Raw genomic sequence first — 14,834 nt, forward strand, 5'->3', positions numbered from 1 at the left:
TTACCAAATAAATCTAATTACTTGACATCTTGAACAAAGAAAATTTGGGATGAACATCAAACACCTCACAAGGGTTCTCACCTTTTGAGAGGATTTTTATCACCTAGCCCTCTCATCCCCAAATCTTATTTTCCACTTGTAAAAAGCGCTTACCCTTTTGAACTCCCCAATCTCAAAGAACATAAGTTTGTTTCACATCCGACCCCATGCACTATCTTATATGTGAACAAACTAACTATGTTATCTGCAAGAGTTCTAAATTCGAGGTCAAATTATCTCAAACCTGGGGGGCGTGATACAAACCAAGTTAACAAGGAGATGAACAATGTTGCACACTATGAGAAGTCATCTCAACAATCAAGTGAAAACCTCACCAAGGATCTAGCAGACCTCACCAGAGGGAGAAATGGACACAAACCAAAGCATCTTATATTTTTCCTGCTGGTCTTCTTAAGAATAAAACAAGTTGTAAATAAATTGAGCTCACTTGAGGGGTCCTAATAACAAGATAAGATAAAAATAAGTGCCTTTAACATAAATAGGACTGTTCATAGCGAAATAGACTTGATTCAAGCCCACTTTTTCATGACAAGGCATCTAGGTTTAGGTTTTTTACCTAGCTTCTAGAACTTTAAGCTTTAGGTACGGTTTTGACTTAAGTCAAAGACCTAGGCCGCCCCTTTTGCTCTTTTCCCATCCTACCCTTCATGCTTGTTCTCCAAGGCTCCTTCACCTATAATTAGGAGGCCTACCTCATTGTATTTCACATGTTAATTTTGAAGAGAAAAGTTACTCTGCACAAATTGTGTGAGAAGTGTGTGAAGTTTGAATCCTCTTGTCTAGATTTTATCTTGAATGGTGTGAGACTCTCAAGTGGAGACCCTTCACTCATCTTGGTGCCTACCACACCCCAAGTTGCCTGAACCCCTCTCACAACCACTCCATAAGCTACTCTTTTTCCACTCTTTTCAATTCATTTCCATTTCATATATGTCTCTATTTTTCTTTTGCTAAATACTTATGGTTCATCATTTGGTTCGGCCATGACCACCATTGATGTTTACCTTATTGCTATTTCCATTCTTCATTGCATTCCATCTATCACTTTGTATTGATTTTCATTTTTGTCTTTGTGAAGTGAACCTTTAAACTTAACCATTTGCTTAAGTTCGTGTCCAGTGGGAATCTTCCTTAGGTTTTCACCATAAATTGCTAAAATCCCAACTCTAAGTAAAGTGTCACCATAAAATGGAACCATCAAAAAATCAATTCACATCACGATCTTAATAATTTTGTATGCGAGGAATCAATATGAATTATTTTTAAAATGTGCATCAATGTCAATCAAGATGGAATATTATATGTTTTTTTTCATTGAAACTACAAATGAGTAAGAAGGATTAACCTCATTCTCAATTTTCTTAATTGACTTATTTTACTCATTTATTTTGTTTTCATTTAATTTTCACGCAAACTTATGTCAATATCTTTCAAATCAAATTATTGTACATATTCTTATACTTAGTGAATGCTACGATTAGGATTTTAAATAATTGTTCCTTGTGACTCTGATATTTATCCTTAGGGACAAATTATTATTTTGACTCGGTACACTTGTCGTAAAAGAGTCATTATTTACGAAACTAGTAATAGCTTTCAAGATGAAGTGAAGCTAAGATACAAGTATATGTTTCATATATTTGTGTAAATAATTATACTAATCCTAATATAATATTTAATGATGGGTGATGCTTTGCCAAACAAATGAAGTAAAATGATAACAAATATGGACAAGTTTTGGGATTGAAAGAACTTTGTGAATCTCTTTAATTATTGTTGTTTATAAGTATTATGTTTGTTCAAGTTCATAGTTTATGGCCAAACCAAGTCAATTCCTTGCACGGAGTTATCTAAAACCATAAACTATAACAATCAATTTCTACATTAAGATGGAACATTTCAACCATATTCTCAGCTCTGACCATTGAGATATAAGGTTGATTTGATATGGTTGAGATACATGAATTCGCTTTTCGGCCTCATTCTAACCTCAAATATGTGTTTTTTCATTTTCAGTTTATGCATGTAATTCATTTCAATTTCTGTTCATTTCAATTGCAATTTTAATTCTAATCATGTTCTAATTTTTGTTTCTTGCTTTTACAATTTTAGTTCATTAGACAATCTTTGTTACAATTTCTTGTGTTCTTCTTTAAAAAATTATATGGTTTCTTTTTAATTTATGTTGTTTACAGTTTCTACACTTTGTATTTTTGTTCTTTATATTTTCATTAGACGCTCCATTTTTGTTGGTAGAACTATTAGACGATCTAGTAGACGATTGTTGAGTAGACGGTCTAGCAGTTGTACTTGGTTTTCATACACAAATTCATTGGTGTTTTACTTTTACTTTAGAATTAGATTCTATTACTTTACATTTATGTATTACTTGAATAGTCTAGTGTGGTTTTAGTTTAACCATCTAATATATACTTTGTGTTTTTTGCTTACTGGAATTTTAATTTTTATCCATTTGATTCTAGTGTTTTTATTTATGTTTTTAGTTTGCGTTTAATCCTTTTGCACAATTTCATTTACTTTTCAAATTCTGCCATTGAATTGTCGGTCTAATAGACAGTCTACTTCATCACTCTTTTTTTTTTCATTTGTTTTCTATTATAATCTTCACCCAAACCTCCAAGTTTAATTTTCAGAAGAACGAATATCAAACAATAAATACGTGTTCTTATAATTCGAGTTATGTTAGCTTAATATTACATTTAAAAGGAAAACTTAGTTTTTCTTTAATATACTTATGCGATGAAAAAGTTTTATTAGTAATCCATAGTTAACTTTATTTTACCTACGAATTTCTAGATTAATTAATAGCGATTTTTTTATCATAATGTTTTCTATTTCATTAAACATAGTTAACAAAAGATCTAAACAGAAGATCTGAACAATAAAAACTGTAATTAATTGTAAAATTTACAGAAACGGGAAAAAGCCATAATTGATTAACATTTTTCCTTCTATGCCATATCCATATACACTTTACAAAGAATATACAAATGCAGTTTTGCCCAAGAAATTGACTCGAGCTATTAAGAAATAATTATGATTAGGCATATTTATATACTTCTTTCTGTACAGTGAGGATCTTTATCATACTGATAATTAAATAAGAATAGTTACAGTTGCAGAACCAAACCTTAGACTTTCTTTTCTACAAATTTAGCTAATTGGCAAGTATGAATGCTGCATCATCACCTCTTCTTCCTCAAGCTCTATTAAGCTCTCGATGATGATATCAGAAGCACTAGTCACAATACCGGAGAAGTTCCTACGTTTTACAGGAACAAAACATATGTATATGTATCCACTTTTAACTTTACCAAAATCCTACTTATATATGGAAACAAATAATGAAGAAATGAAACAATGTAATGAAGTTAGTGTCAATAATCTCTCCTTTACCCTTGTTTCCCTTATAGACTATGATCTATATTTCTCTCTTGTATAATTCTGTCTTAAATCTCAAATCTATAAAGTAAAATATATCTATTACACAATATTGATATTTTAATTAAATTTCTTTTATTTTTAATTTAAAATACTAATATATATTATTACTTTTTGGATGAGTGTAAAAGTATGTTTTTCCATTTCTGTAGTATATAAAGCTTGACTTTAAATAATTTGTACTCAATTTAAATTAAAAGAAAAACATTCAATGTGACAATCAGAACAAAACAAATTTCAAATTTGATGTGGACAACGATAATAACAAAAACTATGTTATTTGAATCAACCATGCTAAATATTTGTTATGATTTCTCTTGTTTAAAATTTTGCTTTAGTTCATTCCCACATGAAATAATAAATTTCAAACCAAAAAAGATTAGAAAAATTATGTAAAATCGTATTCGCTTAAAACTGTTTCATGTAAGTAAGACATGACAATTATTGTTAAAACACATGCAGTGAATAAGTCAAATAAAGAGACGTGGAAGAGTGTTTTTATTCTCATATCCTTTTTAATTTCTTTATATACAGTACACGTTTATACCCTGTATATACGACACATGGTGGCATCTATGAAATCCTTAAAGAAAAATGAAAAATTATGTTTTTATAACTGGTAGAATTGTATATAATTGTTTTAGAAAAAAAAATATAATAAATAGTGAATTTATAATTAAATAATATAAAAAATATTAAAATAATAGTATTATTAATTATAAAGTGGGTGTAGAAAAATGTTGTCAATATATCAAAGTGCAAGAAAAATATTATTTTAATTTTAAAGAAATACACACACGACTTATTTGAATAATATAATAATATATATTAGAATTGAAATATAATTATTTTAAGTTTTCAAATAAATGATTTTTATTTAATGGATATCAAGGTATTACCAGTGATATTTAAATTGCAGTTGTGTATAATTAAGTCACAAAAGTTGACATTGAGGACAAATGATCATATGCAGAAGAATAATTGTTGCATATCAACTTGTTGTAAATCTAAAAAAACTTTGTCATGTTCCCGAAATCATAAAAAACATGATTTTGCTAACACAAATAGTTTATGGTGCATGGGAAAAAATATAAAGAACTATTTAGTTACTAATTATATGTACCCTTGTGCAGAGTTGAGAGTAAGTCCCACAGTGTGCTTTGCTTCTTCAATGGCGAATTTGAAGCGATGGTGGTCCTCGAGGGTCCATTTTCTGTTGTTGATGACGCGCAATTGCGATGGTTTAATGTCAACGAAGAGGGGTATCACCTTCTTTTTGCACTCCATGAGAAGGGCAAGCTCGTGAAGACAAAAGTAGGAGTCACAGTAGCGTGGTGATATCAGAGCTAACCCTAGTTTGCACTCCAAGATTGTACTGTTAATTTTATCGAACAGTTTGTCACCTGGCTTCAGAGTCTTGTTGTCCAGAAAAGGCTGAAACCCATGTCTGCAAACACGTGAGGCAGGAAGAAAATTAATTAGAAGAAAAGAATTTCAGTGAAAGTGTTGGAGATTCTACATCGACTAAAGATAAGAATATTTCACTGTATATAAGTGGGTGTAAAAGACGATTATGAGATTGAGTTAGGTTTAAATTCCACTTCGTAATATAGTATCAGAACCATTTTGAGTCTATAGCGTCACTTCCAATCGGACCGTTATCAAATCACTCCTAAGAAAGAGAAGAATAATACATGTTGATGGATATAAAAGAAAAAAAAAATCATTAGTGTTAAAGGCAATATTTGTGATCATACTAATATTGCTTGTAATGTAAGTTCACTTAATTTTAATCATTCAAAAATCTTAATTGAGTTTGTAACAGAATGATATAAAATTAAATTTATATAATTTACCCCAAAACAAATTTTAGTATGCATAATTATATTAATCAATTACTAGACTACAAATTTTAATATAAAAAAAGAGAGAATTTACAAATATATAATTTTAAAAATGAAATGAGGAAGTAAGAGATGCCACATTTCCTCCTTTAAATAATGAAAAGGTATAAAATAAGATAGCTGATATACTCATTTCATACGTATAAAATCTACATGGCTGGTTAAATCAAATAATTACTTGTCAGTTGTTATAAATAATAGAATAAAGATTCATAGACATTTCTCTTACGGCAACAGATTTAAAAAAAAAAAATATTAGTTGCTAGAGAGACAAAATAACTAATACATATTAATAAAAAATATAGAAGAGAAAAAAAAAATTGATCGTTTTGACATTCTCAAAGCAGCTTTCTTTTTTATTTCTTCTCAAAGACGACGGATTCCGTAAGGTGGGCCTCACTTTATAATTAAATATTTTTTCTTTGTTTAAGATGAATTAAATTGAAAAATATTATTTTTGTAATTTTTTTCACTGCACATTCTCTCTCTTCGGCACCCCTTCTTCTAAAACGCGGATTATAATCTATTACTTGTTGAAATAAACTAACAATTAATTGGTTAAAAAGAAATTAAGTTATTGAAAGAATGGTTGAAAATGGATTAAAACTAAAACGGGAACTAAAAGTATTTAATTAAAAAAATAAAAGGATGAATAAAAAAAAATAGTAACAAAGTAAAAATACTTATGAGACTCACTGTCTTTTAAAATATATTTTCCTTAATTTTCCTTCACCAAATATTCTCGTTATTTGTTACTTAGGTGGTAAGGCCTGTCACACAGACGTGGATTGATAAGACACTTTTTAAAAAAAAATTAATTATTTTTAATTATTTTATCAATTTATTTGATTATAGTTATTAATATAACTTTTTATTAATAAAAATATAAAATTAAATAAACTTTAATACTTTAATTAAATAAAATTTACATAAAAAATTTACTTCAATTAATAGAATAGTGTATAAAAAAATTAATATAAATAAAGTTTTATATAAAACATTTACTATTATTGATTTTAATTTTAAAAATATAAGATTCCTCTTAAAATGTGTAAATAATAAAAAATGACGAGTTAGTTCGCCCATTACATCTTGACATGTCAGGTTGATAGTCGGATTAATATAAATTGATAAATTTTAAAAAATTGATCTGATTAATTTAAATAAGATAAACTAATCCGACCTAATTTATTATACTTAATTTTCACCTACTACTTACCTATCTAATTTGACCAAAGATTTTAATGTAGAAAAAAGGAAATAAGTAATTATTAATAATGTGATATGAGAAAATTTAGAGATAGAGAAAAATATAGATGTGAGTGGAGTGTTTGGATTATGCAGAAGTGTGCTCTAAATAACAAAACTCTTAATGAAATTCATCCATGCCTGCGTAGATGATCATAAATAGGAGCAGCCACAGTTGTTTTTGTGTCCAAGCTTCTGTGGTTTATGAACACATCACAGGGATCAACAAGAACTCGTTTTCGCAAAACTTGGTCCACCTGTGTCTGCATTTGTTGGCCGAGAAACCTAGATGGGATGTTCATCGCCAAGGAACGATGCATGATGCTATGTTACTGCTGTTGCTTTCTTCCAATAATCTTATGCATGCATATATGTGCCTCACTTTTCTCTTAGCCTTCCTGAATTTGCTACTCTTTCTTTTGTCTCTTTATACCAGATGAGGGGTAAAATAATTCAGTAGGCTTAAGTGCCTTTTATAGATTATGATTCATGAATTTTATATTGTCTCTCTCTTTTCTTTCGAAATTTCTTGCTGTGTTCTTCCCGTTGACATTCATCAAGATTCTTAAATTTTAATTTTTAAAGTGAGAAGAATCCTCAAGGAAAAAGCCTTTCATATATTGAACATTAACGAATGCTTCCAATTTGGTCTATTCATCTTATAAGTGTGAAGTACCCATAGAATTTAACATGTTATATATTTGCATGCTTTAAAAGATTAATTAATTATTATTATGATTATGTCAAAATGAATTATCATTTATTATTAAAAAATCATTAAATAAAAATTAATTTTAGATAAAAAAAATAGTTACTCATTATATTAATTAAATTAAATATTATTTTAATAATAAAAAATTATTAATATATAAAATAGTTTTTATTATTAATAAAATTTATAAACTAGTTTTTAAATTCATATTTAGTTAACTATTAAATTTTTAACTACTAATTAATTTAATTCTAAGATTGGTAGGTAAAATATTAGTAACTAATTAAATATAAATTTATTTATAAATTTTATTAATAATAAAAAAAATTAAACATTAATAATTTTTTATTTATAACATAATATTTAATTTTGTTATTATAATAATTAAAAAATTAATTTCTAAAATTGGTTTTTATATAATAATATACTCTTACTTAAAAAAAGTCGAATGAACTTTAAAACAATAATGTCAGTGAAACTGCGATTCTATTAAAGAATGTTTAAATTGATGTCATTAAAGATGTTTGAATTGAAAAGAATGGAAATGAGAAATTGAAAAAAAAAAGGTGAGAATATGATTGTTTGGATTTAGAGAAAAAAAAATGTAAAAAGAAATAAATACAAATATTATAATTGATTTCTTTGATATAATAATTTTTTTTGGGTACATTTGTTGAAAAAATAATTTACATGATACATTTTTACAATAATTTAATGTAAAAAATTTCAAAAATATAAATTAGAGTTAAAATAAATTTTAAAGAAAAAAATAATTAAAAATTAACAAATAAACAATTATTTTCATTATTTATTTAAAAAATGAATTATAATACACTATTAAGTATATAATCGATTACCATAATCCATTATATATTCCTACTTTCTTTGCATATTTCTGCAGTGTTGAAGAGAAAGTTTAAAGAAGAAATTTGTTCGTTTGGGTGTTTATATCATTTTATTTTTTTAATTTCTGTTTAATTTTACAACAATAGTAAACCTCTTCATTTTTGTTGGCAATTGATTCTCATGCGACGTAAAAAAGTTAATTTTAAAAATAAAAATAAAAATATAAAATTATTTTTAAATGATTAGCTATCAAGTAGTAGTGCTATTAAAATTGACTTAATCAACTCTAAATCGATGTAAATTATTTTTAACTTTTTAATAAATAAATAAATATTTGTATTGGTATTGGATTAATTTCGGCTTAACTGACAATAATAGGGTCTGATTATTGTGATAAGGGTCTCTCGATGCTCTTAAAATACCAATGAAAGTTCACTCTAAAGCTCCTAAAATCACAAGAAGCAAAGAAGAGAAACAAGCTTTCAAGAAGGTGAGTCTTGTTAGGTTCTTTTTGTTTGAGTAGGTTACATAACAGTAAGGGAGTGTTCTTCTCTAGGATAGGTGAAAAATCGAAATTATTTGGTGGAGGTGAAGTGATGATGACCAAGGAGAGAGGGCGCCTATCCATGATGACCAAGCCCAACCCATGACCTCAGCACCCACCATACCTCAGAGGATTACTAGGAACATAGCGCAGACTCTGGGTGTTGAGCATCAGTTGGTCTCTCTTTTTGTAATTTCCGTAAAGTAGGTCTATATAGCATAAATAGGAGGTGAAGACATAAGAATGGGGATATGAGATGTCCATTGGGGTAGGAAGGAAACCTTACCTTCTAGAATATGTTGAATGGTGCGGCATTGACCAAGGTCAATACCCTAGCCGTACCATATTTTGTTCTTTGCCCCTTCTACCCTCATTCCTTATTTTCCAAGGCTCCTCACTCTATAAATAGGAGGTCTCTCCCTTTGTAAACACAAGTTGAAATTATAGTAAAGAATTTCTGCACAATTTTTGTGTGAGTAGTGAATGAGTGGATCTCCTCCAAATTGGTCTTATCTTGGGTTCATGATGCTCTCAAGTGGCGGCCTCATGCCACTTATCTTGGTGGTTCCATCCCATCAAGTGGTGTGATACACCATTGCTCCACCATCCATAAGTTCTTCTTTCATCATCTCTTCCATTAATCAATTCCTTTTCATGTTTGTATGTTCCTTGTCCTTTAATTGTTTCCTTATGTCTATTTGGCTTTGTTCTTCTTGTTCTTGTTTCCTTATGTGATTCCGCCCTTTATCTTGTCATTATCATCACCATTTAATTGTGTTTTCCTTTTGCCTTTGTAAAATGAACCTTCACATCTACTTAACCACTCGATTAAGTTAATGTCCAGTGGGGATTTTCCTTAGGTTGTCACCTCTAATTGTCTAAAATCCAAATCTAACTAAAGTGTCACCATAAAAATGATCAATCATAAAATCAACTCACTCATGAAGTGGGATGGTCGAATGGTATAAGGGTGATGGTAGTAGGTTTCTTGGAGAGTTTCTTTTGTGATTTTGGTGTGTCTGGTGAGGTGTTTGTGTGTGGCTAATTAGGGTTGTTGGTTTTCGGGTGATCTTTGAAAATTTTATGGATGGAGGGGATAAGAAGTGAAAAGCTTGACAATATCACATTATAGATGCAAGAAATTGAATGGAACAAAAGACAATGGAAAAAGATGCTAATGGAAAATGGAATTAGAATAGGAGTAAGTAATGGAGTTTTCCTACCATAGTGTACACACCCTAGGGGAACTTTACTCACAAACCTTCAAGCTAAATTGTATTCAATTCTTAAAAGATGTATTTTTACATGAGGGGAAGGTGCTCTTTATAGCTTAAGAGTCGTGCAACCCAAGCCTATAAGGAGAGTGTGAAATGTCTCTTAGCACAAGGTCTCCCTAGGGTTTTCTTATTCTACCCTAGGTTAGACTTATCCTAGCAAACAAACACCAAAACTATGAAGAAGATGACCAAACAAGGCCACACAAGTTATAGATTTTTGCCTCTTTTTATTCTTCTATGTTTTTTACATTTTCTAAATTTCTAAGAGTCTTCTTGGCTGGATGAAGTTCTTCATTCAAATCTTAGACTTGCTCCGTATAAGAACTCATCTAGAAGCCTCTTAGGTGACTTGTACCATTCTCTCCCTTTCCTTTAACTTATTTTTGTTTCTTGTGATCACTCCATCTTATGTTGGTGACTTTTTAACCATGATCCCGTCATATTGTTGGACACTAATAAGAGTTGGCTTTGAAGGTTCAAATGGCTCTAGAAGAGGGGGTTGAATGCAGCCCAAACTCAATTCGTGGAGTATCAATCAAAAGCAAGGTCTAAACAATAGTAGAGTGAGAGAAGTAGACAAAGATTTATACTTGTTCATCCTGCAACAAGGGTTACATCTAGTCCCTACAAGCAACCTGCTTAAGAGCCTTCACTAACACAAGTATTCTCCACCTTTCCAGGTACACAAGTATTCTTACATCTCTTTAGGTCCACAAGTATTCTTAAACCTCTTTAGGTCCACAAGTATTCTTAAACCTCTTTAGGTCCACAAGTATTGTGTACCTCTCTAGGCAAACACAAGTATTCTTACATCTGTTCAGGTCACCAAGTATTCTCTACCTCTCCAAACAATCAGTCCTACTCTCTCCTTGAGATTAAGACTTATCAACAATATGAGAAAATACTCTACAAAGAGAACAATGAAAGCTCAAATGGTATACTTCACAATGTGTATTGCTAAGGGGGGATTAACAAGTATTCTCTACCTCCTCAAGTAGAATCACATGTTACAAAACCGTCTGATTGGTAATAGATTATCTAGCGTCTTAAAATACCTAACGTCTAAGTTGGCACAAACTATTTTTAATTTTTTTTAATAAGTAAACATATTTATGTTAGTGTCAAATTAACGTCGACAATAAATTTTAAAAATAAATAAGACACTAACTTTATTTATTTTTAGTATTTATATTTATTCAAATTAGTGTCGGCTACACAGACACTAATTTATTTATTTTATTATTCATTTAACTTATCGTTGATTAGGATAATGCTAACATAATACATCTTTAATGTTTATATAAGTTAGTGTTGGGTAAGCTGACACTAGTTTCATTTATATATTATGAATGTGTGTGTCTTTGTGAGATAAAATATGAATCGTAGATTATTTTTAATCTATAGATCCAAATTTAACCAATCAAAAGAGACAATTTTCCTGTCTCACTTTTTTCTATATAACTCTCTTCACATCTATCTTCTCACATCCATCTCCTTCATCCACATTCATCTCTTTCATTCACACTTATCTGCTCATCCACACTCACATCTTCATCTTTCAATTCAATTCATGAAAAAAAAATTGTCTAATTTTTTTGTTTGTAAGTTGTTAGAGCAAAAATACAACACCCTAAATATTTTTATTATGTTCTTAAACAAAACAAGCCTAGTGCTTGAAATACATGAAGCAATTGCGTTTGACAAACGTTGATCAAATCACAAATGGGTATGCTTTGTTTGACATACAATAGAGTTGAGTTTCACTTCATCTAATTGTTAATTGAAGATTACTCAAACGATAAGTATAGACCAAGACTTCTAGCTAATACGCATGAAGAATATTCCTAAATTGAAGTCTGGAGAAACAGAGAATGTCTTTTACAGTTTCCCAAGAAGATTTTCACCAAACAATAACATTCAAAAATATCTTGGGATATGAGCTAATGCTTAAATGACCATCAACTTCTTTGACATAACTAATTTCAACCTTTATTGTGTGAACTTCTAATCAATGTTTGGTGTAAAAGGATTTGCTACCGAGAAAGATAAGTGTTAGTAGTTATTAGATATTTCTTGTAAAGAGAAAAGAATTTAATGTTCCATGTCATGCATTTAATGCTTTTCAACATAAGAGCTCGCTAGATGATAACACAAAAAGAAAGAATACAACAAAGAGATTTCAAAGCTGCTCAACGATCAGAAAAGGGAATGCTTCGAAGAAAAGAAAAAAAAGTGAGCCATATTTGTCAAGTGTTGAAACTCTGTTGATTTTTTCTTTTGTACCCTAAAGCTTTGTAAGAACATTGTTCATGTTCATTCTTACTACTAGTAGAGAGATCTCAAACATAATATACATTGAAAGATGTTACCAGCTTTAGTGAGGAAAAACTAATTATTTGTTAATCACTCAGGTCTTGTATCAATATTGAGCTAAAAGTGTTAAGAATACTCATTATTGAGCAAAATATGGATAATGTTAAGAATACTTAGTGTTAAGCTAGGAGTGGCTAGTCTTAAGAATACTGAGTGTTAGTCAGAAGTGACTTGATCAAAGAGTACATTGGTACAGAAAGGAAAAACAATGACGACTATTTTCAATTTAAAATGGCGGGATTTGATGTACATGTAGTCTTAAATCGAGGAGATAAGAAGGTGGCTATTTAGCCGCATTTGTAAATTCGATTTATAAATGTGGCTATTTACCATAGCCGCTTTTATAAATCGCATTTACGAATGACGTTTAGGGTTTCTTTTCTTTTTGGCTGTTGTTTGGGTTTCTAATCAAAGTTCTCAACTTTGATATTTTCTGAAGAACAAGTCATTTTTAGCATTTCTTTTGATCTCTTGGTGCATCCACATCATACCTCTTCACATTCTTAGTTTTTCATCCCAATCTAAATCTAAATCTAACAAGTTCTGAATAAAAAAAAAAATTCAAAACAAATAATGGATTGATATTGGAATGCCTAATAACCAAGAACATAAAATAAAAGTCAAAAAACGCAAATAAAAATTTCCCAATGAAATACAAATACACGACGGAGCAAGGCGATTACAGTGGCGAGGAAGGCACAATAGAGAGCAAACAAAAACCTTCCCAATGAAACAATGACCTTAGAAATAAATGGACATAAGACAAAACATAAGAGAAACAGAAAACATACAAAAAAATCAATGGTGAAAAAGAAGAGAGGAAGACAATGCTTATCAATGTCACAAAAACAATGCAAAGAAGAGAGGAAGAAAAGAGGAAGCACAGTTAATGGAGAAAGCACAAAAGAGAAACGAAGCGCGAGAGAAAGAGAGTATGAAAATGTAAGTGACGCGCTTATGAGTTAGGGTAAAAAAGGTTTTAAAAAGGCGGCTATTTGTAATAGCAGCATTCTTAAATCAAAACTTGATTTAAGAATGTGACTATTACAAATAGTTGTCTTCTTAAATCAAGTTAATTTCAAAAATGCCACCGTGTTTTGAAAGATAATGTCTGACCGTAAGGATGCGGCTAATAGTTGCCTTCTAAAATCAAAGCACTTGATTTAAGAATGCGACTATTACAAATAGTTGTCTTCTTAAATCAAGTTAATTTCAAAAATGTCACCGCGTTTTGAAAGACAACGTCTGACCATAAAAACGCATTAAATAATGTATCGTTGTTTTAAACTTTTGTAGTACCCAGTTGTACTTTGGGAAACTTGACTGGTTGGTCTATGAGATTAAACATATCAGTACAAATATTCTTTCCTTAAATTTTTACATTGTGTGTTATACAATTGTTTAACTAACTAAAGAAAAAAATAAAAATTAGTCACACAAAGTTTTTTTAAATATTTTATTTATAGTTATATAGTCTCATAACAACCGAATAGACACTATTATCAAATAAGTCCAAATTTTAAAAAAACAATTTAATCATTCCTTCTTATCTTATTTTATATTTTTAACATAAATTTTATTTTTATTAAAGATAATAATGCAAGAATGGTATAAGAAATATATATTTTTTCATAATTATTATAAATAATATTGATTATATTAATATAAATTAAATTAATATTAAAAATAAAGTTCATTTAACGTCAACTAAAAAGACTTTAAACTAAATAAAATTGAAATAAAAATATATTAGTGGCAACGTAGTCGATACTAGACTGCCTTAATTAAAAAATAATTAAAAATTCATTTAAGAATAATTTTTCAGAGTTTCCTGTCCCTCCAACGTAAATAACACATATTAACTAATTAACTGAATTTTTACTTGTTGGTATAATTTTTAGTGGACAATAAATGTCTATTTTTTTAGTGCTTTCTATCATATTTATTTTATCACATTCTATGAATTTTTTATATCACAACAGATCAATTCAACACCATCTGCAACTCATTGAATTTGAATTGAGCGGAAATTTGTAAGTCATTCTTAAAACGAATTGAACTCAATCTAACTTATGTTTTGACGTATGAAAACAAATCGTGTTAAATTGAATTCCATCTCTAATTTTTCTATAACTGAATATTCGCTCAAGACTCAATGCTGAGTAAGAAAACCTTTCAAACACGGTAATGATTTCTATTTCTATATGTTTATTTCTACAGACAAACAAACGTGTCCTTTTTGTGCTGAACGGTTGGACCAGATCATAACAAAATAAGGCATTTAAACTACTGCAACTTTTTCATCAATATTTTCCGCATAATTTCAAAGTATTTTCGTTTCGTTTTCCCAATTTTTAATATGTTCCTTATGGGTTTGACTAACTAACTTTTCGTGACTACTACATTTA

General features: G+C 29.4%; 1 protein-coding gene across 1 annotated transcript; it reads right to left on the bottom strand.

The window, feature by feature from the left end:
• Positions 1-3,204: 3,204 nt before the first annotated feature.
• LOC137829861 (putative 2' cyclic ADP-D-ribose synthase BdTIR) lies at positions 3,205-7,104 on the bottom strand. The gene is made up of 3 exons (XM_068636831.2): positions 6,816-7,104; positions 4,646-4,969; positions 3,205-3,343 (listed from the first exon to the last, which is right to left on the bottom strand). Exons 1-3 carry the CDS (start codon positions 6,992-6,994, stop codon positions 3,235-3,237), a joined length of 612 nt encoding a protein of 203 aa, XP_068492932.1. The 5' UTR covers positions 6,995-7,104; the 3' UTR covers positions 3,205-3,234.
• Between the last annotated feature and the right edge of the window lie 7,730 nt (positions 7,105-14,834).

The sequence above is a fragment of the Phaseolus vulgaris genome, chromosome 11 (genome assembly GCF_051622355.1).
Source record: "Phaseolus vulgaris cultivar YP4 chromosome 11, ASM5162235v1, whole genome shotgun sequence".
Taxonomy (NCBI): Eukaryota; Viridiplantae; Streptophyta; class Magnoliopsida; order Fabales; family Fabaceae; genus Phaseolus; species Phaseolus vulgaris.

Bases quoted from the DNA above. Each gene is read 5' to 3' on its own strand.
- LOC137829861 (XM_068636831.2), bottom strand. From the start codon at position 6,994: ATGCATCGTTCCTTGGCGATGAACATCCCATCTAGGTTTCTCGGCCAA. The intron at 4,970-6,815 runs GCATGGATGAAT...ACGTGTTTGCAG, and splicing joins ATTTATGATCATCTACGCAG to ACATGGGTTTCAGCCTTTTC. The intron at 3,344-4,645 runs GTACATATAATT...TGTAAAACGTAG, and splicing joins ACTCTCAACTCTGCACAAGG to GAACTTCTCCGGTATTGTGA.